Source organism: Cicer arietinum, chromosome 1, assembly GCF_000331145.2.
Source record: "Cicer arietinum cultivar CDC Frontier isolate Library 1 chromosome 1, Cicar.CDCFrontier_v2.0, whole genome shotgun sequence".
Lineage (NCBI taxonomy): Eukaryota > Viridiplantae > Streptophyta > Magnoliopsida > Fabales > Fabaceae > Cicer > Cicer arietinum.
Window position 1 is genome coordinate 25,258,574 of NC_021160.2, and position 13,177 is coordinate 25,271,750.

General features: G+C 30.1%; 2 protein-coding genes and 1 long non-coding RNA gene across 3 annotated transcripts; 1 reads left to right on the forward strand and 2 right to left on the reverse strand.

The window, feature by feature from the left end:
- Positions 1-3,861: 3,861 nt before the first annotated feature.
- LOC101501746 (ethylene-responsive transcription factor ERF026-like) lies at positions 3,862-4,218 on the reverse strand. The gene has a single exon (XM_004488903.1). It carries the CDS (start codon positions 4,216-4,218, stop codon positions 3,862-3,864), a length of 357 nt encoding a protein of 118 aa, XP_004488960.1.
- A 3,482-nt stretch (positions 4,219-7,700) lies between these two features.
- LOC113787207 (uncharacterized) lies at positions 7,701-11,442 on the forward strand. Its single transcript, XR_012161802.1, has 5 exons — positions 7,701-7,992; positions 9,536-9,831; positions 10,083-10,230; positions 10,338-10,405; positions 11,234-11,442. It is a non-coding gene; the product is annotated as an uncharacterized lncRNA (long non-coding RNA).
- An 885-nt stretch (positions 11,443-12,327) lies between these two features.
- Positions 12,328-13,171, reverse strand: LOC101497567 (uncharacterized). The gene is made up of 3 exons (XM_004488897.4): positions 13,083-13,171; positions 12,889-12,927; positions 12,328-12,802 (listed from the first exon to the last, which is right to left on the reverse strand). The coding sequence occupies exons 1-3, from the start codon at positions 13,167-13,169 to the stop codon at positions 12,683-12,685; spliced, it is 246 nt and encodes an 81-aa protein (XP_004488954.1). The 5' UTR covers positions 13,170-13,171; the 3' UTR covers positions 12,328-12,682.
- Positions 13,172-13,177: the final 6 nt, after the last annotated feature.

Genomic DNA, 13,177 nt, shown 5'->3' on the forward strand with positions numbered 1-13,177 from the left:
CCCCCCTCTTTGTATGTCCAATTAAGTGCTAGAAGTATGAATGTAAATGAATACTGAGTTTCTCAAATCTCAAGTGATAGTCTCATGTGGTCTACCTCTTTTTTTTTTTTTTTTCTCTTTTTTCTGACTAATCTATGTTGAGTTATAATAAGTCCGGCTAATCTCTTATTCTATTGAATAAAATTTGAAATTTATTATTAATATGCCAACACAGATTTATGAGTGAGAAAACATCAAATCTAGTTAATATAAGATATATCAACTTTATAAATACTATTTTTATTTATATTTTTAGTTATTGAACATAAATGGATAAATTGCACATGACCCTGTTTTTGAAAAATTTAAGATGATCTTATGGAAAAAATACCAGTCACAGGTTTCCAAAATTGGATGCATGATCGAAAGACCTGCACAAGTGCTCAAGAGTATTCAAACAATTACTAAATAAATTCATAAATAAGAAAGCATTATACAAAAGCAATTTTAAACTTATCAAGCAACACAATTGCAAGTTAAAATTACAAAACCACTGTTATTTCATATCTGAAAAATTAGGACTTAAAAAAGAGAAAATAATTCATTAAAATAAAAAGGAGGAAATACACTGACTCAACACAATTTGCAAAGCAAATTTAAGATAAGGTTTCCTTATTATAATAAACAACACATAAGATCACAAGCGCAATAAAAACACTCGGTATCAAAGAGCTTTCTAGTATCTCTAAATATGCATAACAATGTGATTTTGATAATTCATGAAAACAATCATAACTTACCATGCTTTCTGTCAGCGTGCTCCAACTGATAATGAACTTTATTGGCACTTTGTACACCACGTTCCCTCAAAATGTCTTCTGCCCTTAATCTAAAAAATTGGAAAACTTCTATTCTTAATCCAAAACTTATAAACATTTACAAAATTAAATGTTCCATCCAAAATTTTATTAAAGCAGATAGTTAGTATCAATTGAAGATGATTTAATTACATATATTGATGGGTATGTGTGAGTATAAACTCATGCAGTTCAATAAAAAATTAAACTTCAATGTCATTTTGAAAGAGCAAAATGAAATGAAACCTCAAAAAGTATTATAAAAGAAAAAAGAAAAAAGAAAAAAAGAAATGTGATATGCTCTATGAAACTACCAAAACCATGTAAATGTGATAGACCTACTATTTATTCCATCCACGAATGTCAATTGTCTTATGATCATTGTAAGAAGTAGATTTTCACTCAATTCCTTACAAAGCAATGATCATTGTTAGAAACCATCAAATCATAGAGTTAAAAATCAATCTCATAAGTTTGAGAGTATCGCTACTAGAAATTAAGGTTTTACCTGCGGATTTAAGTTAAAAATCTGCAGAAAACATGTTGCGGATTTACCGGAGAACTATTTTCCCACGTAAAACTTTCATGGATAATTGTTTCATGAGGTTGTCTAATGCAGCAAGTAACTTACCCACGGATAATTCCGCTGGAAAAGTAAATAAAATCCGTAGCACATATTTTATAAACTTAAGGTATTTTCTTACGAATTTTTATGTAGAACAAATCTGCAGGACTATTCCTATGAATGTTTTCTAAGTATTTCGGCATGTAATGTCATAGACAATTTTGATAATATGTTTCAGATGAAATTCCACAAGTAAATCCGCGTCAAAAATATTTTCGAAGCTGGAAATTTTCAGATGTATATTTTCATTTTGTGCTAGTTTTTTATTTATTTATATATTTAAGATTTATATGAAAATTTGAACTAAAAATATATGAAAACATAATTATAAATACATTTTTGAAGTATTTAGTATTAGTCTTTAGTTAGAATACTATTGTAATACTCCGAAACAAAATTTATATTGTATTCACAAATTATACTAAATATTAATTAAAGTAGGATAAAAAAAATTAAATATAATCAATGAACTTTTTAGGAAAACAAAGCACATTAAAATTTTGATTATAATGTATAAGCCAAAGGCTTTACTTTATAGAAAAAATAAGCATAATATATACACACACGTTGTACAATGATAATAAATTACTATATTTGAAATAATATTTAAACTAAATTTTTTTGAAAAAAAGTGAACATATAAGCGAAAATATTTCAGAAACTGGTAAACAATATATGTCTCTTTATCTCCTTAAATGTTAAGCAGGAGGGACAACTGGTGAAGTAAGATTGACAATCTTCTTTCTTTTCTTTTGCTCCAGTTGCTTACCAGGAACAAAACTCCATGCAACAACTTGGTGCATAAAACATGAAGAGGAAAGTGTTCAGTCAAAAAGTTGCTCATAGTCATACATGACCAGAGTAAAGTTCATTGGCTAAATCCAGTGTCCTGTCATTTCACTTCTTCGATGTCATAAAACCATAATTTGAGATTGATTCAATGAAACAATAATCTGAAAGAAATTCAAGCTTCATAAAAGCATTTCCCCATGTTCAATCCGTTCATTTTTTGGAGGATAATCATCTTTTAATGCCCCTTCATATGCTTTCAGAATTTCAATAGCTTTTGGTTTCGTATTTGAAGTTCAATACAACAAACAACCACAATAAAATTTTAAAAAATTTACATTTCAATAGAACCTATCAATGATATCAAAGGCTAACATACCTTTAATCCTTGGCGAACCAGTTCATATGCTTCAGATTTACAATCCATGCAATTTAATGTCAAACCCGTCATTGATAAAGTTTCTATCAACTAGAAAGAGGAACAAACACATAAATAAAAAAAATGCCCAAAGAACCATGATAATTAAGAAATGGAGAGAGGATAAGTAATTTAAGTAAAAAAGATAGGTGGTGTGTTACTTAACTTAAACATGTAACAAGGAAATAAAACATTTAAGACAAGGAAGTAAAAGCAAGCACGAAAAAGTATACCTCCATGATCTGGAATTTTTTACAAAATGACATTGGCTACTTTGAGTCCCATTTTGTATTGTTTAGTTTCATAAGATTTCTGTAGAAATTATACCCTCAGGAAATTTAGTAGTATGTGTTAATTTGAAATTTCTTATATCCCAACATTTTAAATGATGTGATAGGTTAAAACTTAAAAATCAATTAATATGTAATCACTTATGATATATGCAGCAACACTGTCATTATTTGCTCCTGCAAATATCTAGCATAAGAGACTTAATGGTGTTGTATTGTACTTACATACATTGCCATTCATTCCTTAATTAATATCCAGAAACTTTGTTCAAACAACACTATATATATCTCAGCTGCAAATTATTATTATTATTATTATTATTATTATTATTATTATTATTATTATTATTATTATTATTATTATTATTAATTAATTAATTAATTAATTAAACACATTACGGAAATAACATATATCCAAAAACTTGCTTAAATTAACTGACAACAATAATCTGAGCTGCAAAAGTAATTTTATTTAACAGAAATAGTAGAAAAGGACAAACTCCATACAAAGATGAAATCATATGTTGATAGAGTGTAATACCTAAAAAGATTTAGAATCAAAAGTTGAATCGTTTTTACACCGAAATGACATATATAGGTAGGTTGTACTATACTAGCTCCCTAATTGAATATATCATATGGATCTATCACATTCAGAAGTGATGAAGAAATGAAAGTGACTTAATTAATTCCTCCTAAATTATGTATATACACATTGAGATCCAAACTAGGTAGCTATTGGTGATTAACAAATCAAAGTGAACCGTAGGTAGGTAGGTAAAAAAGAGGGATAAAATGAAGGAAACCAAATTAAGATCTACCACACAGACGCACCAAAATCCAAAATGAAATTAAGAAATTAAGAAAAAGACACTGCAAATGAATGAATGATTGAGTAGGTCTTCAAAATGTGTAACTCCAAAGATTATCTCCTCCTCCACCATCAGAATTTGAGGGTAAATTATCATGATCAGAATAATTAGAAAATGAAGTCATCCTTGGTGGACAAACCTGCATTCCTCTAGTAAAATCATCTAACAAATTTGGCATATTCAACAACTCATCTTCAACAATATATTGTTGCTGCTGTCCATAACCTGAATTAGATCCTTCAAAACATGAAGTCTTTCCTTTTTCTTCCTCTTCTCCTTGTTGAGATTGAGAAGATCTCATTATATTCATGATTATGGCTTGTGCTGCAGCTTCTGCAGCAACAGGAATATCAGTTGGAGATATTGAAGCAGGAATAGGATAAGACATAATTGAATTAGGAAAATTGAGAAACATATCAGGTCCAAATCAAGTGAACCAGAAAATCAAATTGAAATGTATCAAGATTAATGTTGCAAACTAATGAGAAAGTAGCATCAGTGATAGACATTTTACTTGTCTAGATTCTCTAAATTCTTCAATTTCTATCCAAAAAAAAAAAAAAAATCATTAAAAGACAACCAACGAATGCATAGTTGAAAAACCAATGTACTATTCGATAGATCCGGGGCCGGTGGAACTTGATCAATGAAGCAAACTACAAAAAATCGAAAAAAAATATCAAAACGTGAGAAAATCCAGCTATTTATTAAGTTACTTGACAACTTAGATGTTCCTAAATAACAACAAACTCAATGATGTCTATAATTAATTTAGCAAATCACTTCTCAGCAACTGTGCATGGTATTTTTGTGCATGCCTACAATTTCTAATTTGTTAGGCTTTTTCAATCTGCACAAGTTAGAGAAGTCTTGAAGCATGCACAAATCCTCTATATCTTCATTTTTTTACTACATCCTCTATATTAGCATATACTTATATCACATGTAATTTACTATTAGATAGGAGTTAGTTATGGAGAGTTAGTTAAGCTTATAACTACCTAACTCTCCTCTGTTACTGATGCATGTAAGCATCAGAATCTCTCATTGTAACAAGTATTTAAAAAATCACAAAATGCACATTGCATTCATCTTCCATTAATGAAACAAAGTTTTAGTATGATCAAAAATCAATCTTACACAAATACAAAACAAATTCGACATAAGCTTAATTGAAAATACCTCTATGCAGATAGCAATGTCAAAACTCTTTGGCTCATTTAACTTGACAATAGACTCCAACCTCAGAAAAATACTAGATGTTCAACTAGAAATTTATTTGAATTAAAAACTGTAATAAATTAAGACTAATTCAAACATTGTGCTTTAGAAATATAGTAGACAAAGATTAAAAAAAAATGTAAAAGCATCTCCCTTCATGTTTACCAATAAAATGTTCCAACAAGTGACAGTTTCTCAGTGGAGGAAAGCATCTCCCTGTTGTTTCCTAATCTTTTATTACACTTCCAGTTAATTGATATATGACACAAAATCATCAAGTGATTTTCAATCATGGAATTTTCAGTAAATCCCCTCTCCGAAAAGATAAAATGAAACTAACAAACATTCCTTTTCCTTTGAAACCAAATTAGATTAGAAAATAAATTGTACAAAATTTTCCCAAATGTCAATAAATGATAGGAATTGGTAATTGTTAATGTTTGGCCGAAATTGTTAAAATCTCAACTTCTAATCTCAGCCGTTGCTACATCAAAAAATGGATTCACATCATTTGGTCCAGGAGATGGCCCATGCAATCAAAGGGAGTAAAACTAAAACTACAAATCATCATGAATCACTTCTCTTAAAAACCAAATTTTTTAAGAGAGCATAAATAACATTCAAAACTCTTTGATGTTACTATCCTTTTTGTGAAAGGGAAATCACACTTCAACAATCTACCATACAAATTAAATTAATTCTATTACAGTATCAATATTTTGAGACAACACAAATATCTAAAATCAAAGCAATTACGAAAAGTAATTAGAGGTGAAAAAACATTAGAGTAAGATGGTAACTTATGCAACCTTAACAAGAACGAGATGAAATATATAAATGTTCTCCATTTTAAAAAAGAGTTTACATTCTTCATTTTAAAGAGTTTACATATTTTTCAAAGCATACAAGAAGAGTTTTTCAAGTACAATTCTATTATTGGATGAAATATATGTTCTTTTGAAAATATATTCTAATGGATAAATATGGACAATTGTTATAAAAGATTCCAATGATAAAATGTTGTTATAGTTTTTGTTATGATTGTGACAAAGACTAAAATATATCACTTATAAAAGATAATGAACGACAATTAATATAAAAGATGAAAGACAAAAACGAATATTAGATAAATGACTAAAATTATATTTAAGTCTAATTTTTTTTTATCAAGAGCACCTTTTTTAGATTGAATATTTATTTCAATATGTTTAATTCATTTTTGTTTAGAGGACGAAAAAAATATTCAGACAAAGACTTTGATGCACGTATAACAATAAGATGATACAATAGGATTAAATTACTGAGTTTAAACTTTGACCTTAAATCATTATTATTCAAATACACTTATATACTTTTGATTAAAAATAATAATCTTGGTGTTTAAAAAATGTGTTCTGGGCGGCCGCACCTCCCACCTGGATACAAGGCTACTATTGTTAAGGACGTCATTTCTAAATCAACAAGAAAACAAAATTTTGAATAACAAAAAAAAATGGAGCTTCTTGGTTGTAGGAAGGAGATGTTTGTTGTTTATGCTAGAGATGAAGATGAAGTTACATAGAAGATATATCAAAGAAGGAAACATAAAAAATAAAAATAAAAACGAGTTTGAATTGGAATGAATGTGAAGAAGAAAAAGAAAAAACCAAGTGAACGAGAATGTGTAGGTTGAAAAAATACCACATATTGGTTAATGGTTATCTCTACATTACTAGAAATCAGTAAAATACCAATGGAAAATTCACCTTTTTCCTTAGAATTTATCTGCTGCAGTAAATTTCTACAGGAAATATTCGCAGCAAAGTTTATGATTATTATATAGATAAATTTCCGATGAATTTCACATCAATTTTTATATTTTTATTTTTTATAAATAAAATAGTTTTTTATTTTTATATAAATAAAGTAGAATTATTTTTTAAACAAATTAATAAAGTAATACAAATTCTGTGTGATTAGAGATGACAATATAATACGCCGGACTCACCCGAATCAGTTTTGATTTGAGGGAGAAAATTTGTTTTAATTGAGTGCAAGTGTGAGTTTTTCTAAAATTAAAATTCCGAGGCGAAAATATATTTAGAGTGTTGATATTCACTCCGCACCCGAACTCCCTCTACTATAATATTATTGTAATTTTTAAATTTTATCATTGAATTAAAAGTTTTGATAAATTTATCTATTTAATTTTGAACTCGATAATCAAATAAATTGTTTTTATAATTAAAATTTTATTTTTAATTTTAATTAAAAATTATGACAAAAAAATATTTTAAAACAAAATTAAAAAATAAAACTTAAAAATTTGACGATATTAAATTTAAAATGTAGCCAAGTAATTAATATATTATTTAATTATTGATAATTTAATTTAATAATATAAAATACATTGAAATTAGAATTAATTATTAATTCATGAACATAATTTATATAATTTATTATAATAAAAATCTAGTAAAATTATAATTTACTATCAAATAATTTATGACATTTATAACAACAAATACTAAATTTATTGATATTTTGACAAGAGAGAGATTAATTTGAGTTTTTTTACCGACTCAACCAGCAAAATGAAAACATCCTTTACTTCAAGTTTCATTTACTATATAAAAAAAAATCACTTAATAATAGTGGAACAATAACAGAAAGCCAAACAGAACACAGCGTTGATCAGCTTCTCTGCGAATTGCAAAACCAAAACCATACTTGAACCTCCTTCACTTCATTTTCATCACCACCACAACCATGTCTCTCAGAATTCTCCGATCTCGACTCTCTTCCGTTGCATCATCGTCATCGAACCGATTCCTATGCACCAGTGCAGCTCTTCTCCCTTCCCCTCCTTCCGCCACTTCCCCTAACCGTTGGAGTTTCCTTAAATACGTCGTCATCAGCGCCTTCACCGGAACTACCGTCTTTACCGGTTAAGCCTCTTGCGGTTCGTTTTTTCTCCTTCTCCTTCGTTTACATTTTCACTGCAGTCATCATTTAGTGTTCTTCTTGAATCATAATATTGGAAATTAAATGACGAGTTGTTAGTTGTAGATGATTCATTGCTTACCCTTGGGAATTCAATACCTCATTTTATCTTTGAAAAGCTTCCGTCCTTCATCTTAACAAGCAATACCGGTGCTCCCCATGATGATACACTTGGCCTAATAAATTTTTTCTCCAACAAATCTTCAATTTGGCCTTTGAGCTCATTTAATTCCAATGGCGACATTTGGTGCGGCGCAATTGAAATAGGCCCGGTTCCTAGGTGCAAATCAATGAAAAATTCCACTTCCTTTACCGGTGGCAATCTTGGAATTTCTGCTGGAAATACGTCACCGGTACTCATTGATAAGCATCACATCCTCTATGTTCACATTTATCTTTGCCTCCACATTAGCCAAAGACAAAAACTCGTGGGTTCCTTCTCTTAGTGACACTCCAAGTTTGTTAGCAACTCCTGGTTCAGGGAAAAGAACTGGTTTGCGAGCACAATCCAAGATCACATAATGATACGACTTCCAATCCATACCGAGAATGACCTCAAGTGATTGTAGAGGTAAACAAATCAAATTAACCAAGAAATCCTTATTCTGAATAGTTATTTGACAATATAAACATGCAGAAGTTACCGTCAAAGTCTTAGCAGGTATGGAAACAACCAAATCAAAAAGCAAGGCAGACACATATAACTTCAAACGATTCATTCACGCAATCCATAGCAATGAAGGAAAGGGTTGTCCCCGAGTCAAAAAGTGCAGTTAGAGTGTTACCTGCAATCTCACAATCACGTTGAATCAGATTGCTAGATGGATTTTCAGCTTCAACATTCACGCAATAAACGCGTCCTCTAGCTGTAGGACGAGTAGCTCTAGTTACATTCACAACTGGTTCCACCTTCGGAGCTGTGCAATCCCTTGCAATGTGCCCTGACTTCTGGCAGTTGTAGCAAGTAAGTCCCTTAGAGGTACAAACATTAGCATAATGTCCTTCTTCCCCACATCAGAAACATCGAATCCCTTGTCCCAATTGCCTTCAGAAATTCTGGTTCCCCGAGTGATTCTGCCCCCCGTTGTTATTTTGTGGTCGATTATAAGGTTTAGCAACTTGTTTTCCCTTGTTTTGATAATTCACCCGACTAGGCCCTCCTGAATTAAAATTCCCTCCTCGGCTAGCCCTCTTATTTTTCATATCATCAACTTCTCTACATTTTTCCACAAGAACTTGAAAACGTTGAATTTCTAAGGGTAAAACTTTGATATGGTGGTTTTTGGTTGCTATCGGGAACGACTTGTAGTGATATCAGTAATTAGTGTCGGGTTAAATTTTTTATTGTTTTGTTTCTGGAAATGTGCTTTGTGGACCTTACTATTGCTTAGTTTTGGAAATCTGCATTGTTTGGATGTGATAGATTATCATTGTTCCTTTCCTTCAGTTTAATATGTTAATAAACACTAGTAGGTTGACATTTTTTGATTCCATGCTTGCAGAAATTTCAAGAGTTGTTATACTCAACTGCAGTGACAGCCTGACAGGAGGGTTCCCAGAGTTTATTCTGTAGATCACTTATTTTAGATCAGTATTGGTCTGCTCCTTTGAATATATAATTGATATTCTGAATGGATATTTATCATTGTTATGATTTATGAGTATTCATATGTTCATGCTTTTTGTTGATTTGTGCAGTTTTGTAGACCCTGTTATAGAGAGGCTAGATCCCAAGCACTATATTAGGTATAGGCTATCGAGGCCTGCTACTAAGTATTAAGATGGGAAACACTATAGAGTACGTCTGAGTTTATATTCTTGTATTACTATTATGTATATACACTCTTGTGATAAGCTTACAACCAATTGTTGCTTATAATAGAGAACAAATGCTTTGGTAAAGTGGAACCATTATTCATAATACAACTTACACCTGAACAATAAAATTACGGACCTGCAAATATTACAACCTTTGTTTTTTTCTGTCATTTTATTATGATATACTGCACAAATAACGGGATGTTTTCCCCCTTTACCCTTCACTGGCAGGACCTTTCAAAACTAAACATAAATGCTGCAAAAGTTTTGTACTTAAGTGGCCATGCTTTCAAAAGTTGCCTACAACCTAAGAATCGTGTCCCTCTGCAGACTGATAAAGATGATACAGCTCTTGTGGATTTCATACCATTCATTGAGTGTAAGTGCGTTCATCTTTAGATGTGTTTGAGTGAATTCATGCTTGAAAGTATTTTGACATTTTGTGGTTGTAGATATTGCATTACCTTCTCCCTTATCCATATGCAGTTGTTGCCCGAAGTAGTCCTGCTATTATAAGACCACAAATTTGTACTAATCACCTTGATCCTACCTTGGTAATCATAACCATTAATTTCAGTTTTGTCATAAATTTAGGAAAATCAGTTTCATTTGAAAGAATATGCAGAAAATAGATCTCTTGATATTGCTTGCTCTATATTGAACTTTTAATGACTAGTGTTTTGTTTTTACTTCTTTTATGCTTCTTCCTTTAGAATTTGATTAACAGTGTTAGAACTTCACTCTTTCTTCTTAATGCTGCATATGATTCATGGCAGGTAATTTTATCATAAATCATATAATATGATCTATGATAGTATTGATCATTAAATTATTTGTAGTAAACAATCATATTTCGAATTGTAATCAGATCAAATCTAGTTTAGCTCCTCCATCAACAGATCCCAATGGATATTGGCATGATTGCAGATTAAACCATGCTAAATGTACTAGGCCTGCAAGGTGATTTATAAGTACCACTCATTGCAAGTGAAGAGAAATCTTTAATACATACTATTCAGTTGTTTAAGACATTTCAATGTCTCTTGAATACAAGATTCATGAATCACATGCTGAATTATGTTAAAGATTTCTCAAGATCAAAACATAATAGACTGTTTATTAATTCGTGTTCCGCGCACTGCCAAACCGAGAGACAAGATACATGGTTTTCAGACAATTCTCCGGTTGTTGGGAACATGTTGAGCATGTCACTTCTGTGTTTTTATTAGTTGACAATGGGAAATGTTAGTACAAGCTTGATTTTTGACAATGGGAAATGCTACTTAATGGTGATTCTTGAGATGATTGCTCATAATACTTTTTAATTTAAATATATTTATGTATCTAATACTAATATGTGCATATACATTGACAATATGTAGGTAATTGGTTTAGTGGTTTTTCGATCAAGAAGGTGTCAAGGTCATTGATTGTCCTTATCATTTGAGAATGTTCGGGCAAATCCTCTTTGTTCCTTAACACTTAACATCATATGTATTATTCAGCCCTAGGAATGATCTATACTGATATCTATAATTAGATTGTTACTATTTGTAATATTTCAAATTTGGTTTGATTATAAAGATGTCTATCCAAACAATTAAAAAAAAATGGTAAGTTTATTGATGTATTTTTGAGAATAACATAAATATATGAGTCATTTATAAAAAAGTTTTATAATGAGATAAGCAAGAACAGATCTATGAGTTGAGCTTAGTAGGCAAAAATAATTTACTAAATTATTGAAGAATTCAGAAGTATTTCAAAAGTATTTCAATTAAATACTTTAAAAATGTATTTACTAAATTATCGGGAAATTCAAAGGTATTTTAATAGCATTCCAATTAAATACTTCAAAAATGTATTGATAATAATGTTTTTATATACTTTTAATTGAAATTTTCATATAAAAAGAAAAAAAAAATAGCACAAATTGAAAATTGAAAATTTACATGTGAAAATTTTCTGCGAAAATAATGTTGATGCAGATTTTTATGCAAGACATAATTTCATACGAAATTCTTGTAGTATTACCTATGGAAATGCACGTAGAACACATGTTTGCTGCAGAATTTATTTATTTTGTAAGCGAAATTATCCGCAGACAAAGTAAATAAATGAATATATTCGTCAACAGTTTAACATATATTCTATTCTTGTATATAAAACTTAAATATTCATCAACAGTTGTCTTCCATTCTTCTTCATCAATGCAACTTATTGATATCCATTAAATATATTATTCATAACAAAAACAGTTCTAGACGTTGGAGACTATGTACTGCAAAAATTCAATTATCATAATTTGGTAATTGATAATTTAAGACGTTAGATTTTGCATGTTCGCTTTTTTAAAACAGTAACATGTATATATTTTACTAAATTTCTATGCATAATCTTAACTACATGCTAATATAATAATTATTGTAATTATAATTATAATAATATATTATTTATTTACTAATAATAAATAGTCTAACAGAAAACTACTTTGTTGTTTTTAAGGGTATATTTTCCTAAAATCATTTGTTCGGCCAAATAATAACATTTGTTCGGCCATGTAACCAACCAACCTATTTACATTGACCTTCAAAAGAAAACTAAACTAAGATCTAACTAACACTTTTCTGAGTCCCCTATTAACACCTCTATAGTATACCACCCTTATGTACACCAATAATATATAAGGGAATGAATGACTTGATCATAAAAGGAAGGTAAATGTTCCAGTAAAATCATTGAGACATCAAATCAAAGTATCTGACTAAATCAGATCACGCCTTTTATTCATCAAAATCTTATATGGTGTTAGGAGAGACTTGGGTCACTAATTAACGACTAGTCTGGTTTTCCTGTTGTTCATATGGATCAATCCAACATTGGTCCTTCTTTGCTGCATCTTTCCATCTTTTACCAAAAACCTGCATTTCAATGTATGACTGCATCCTCACCTGCATGCCATGTAGTGCATTTCTTTCTTAAATAAAATGAATGCAATGCAACAGCTGTATAAATCATAAACATACTATTTACTTACTTTAGCTCTATCACTATCTCTATGGGAATTTGATGAAGTCTGCAAAACAAACCCTTTGTTAATAATAGTGTTTATTACTACTAGGATGGTAAATCTTCAATAAGATGAAGTTTAACTTTAGATGTTTGGGATTTCATTTTATATACTGACAGTAAAAGTTTCTGTTAATTAACATAAAAAATGAAATCACTTGCCTCATTGCCATTTGATGAAGATCCCCCAAGAGTGGGAAGACCAAGATGAACTATGTACTCAGAATCCACCACACCAACATTTCTCATACGATCGC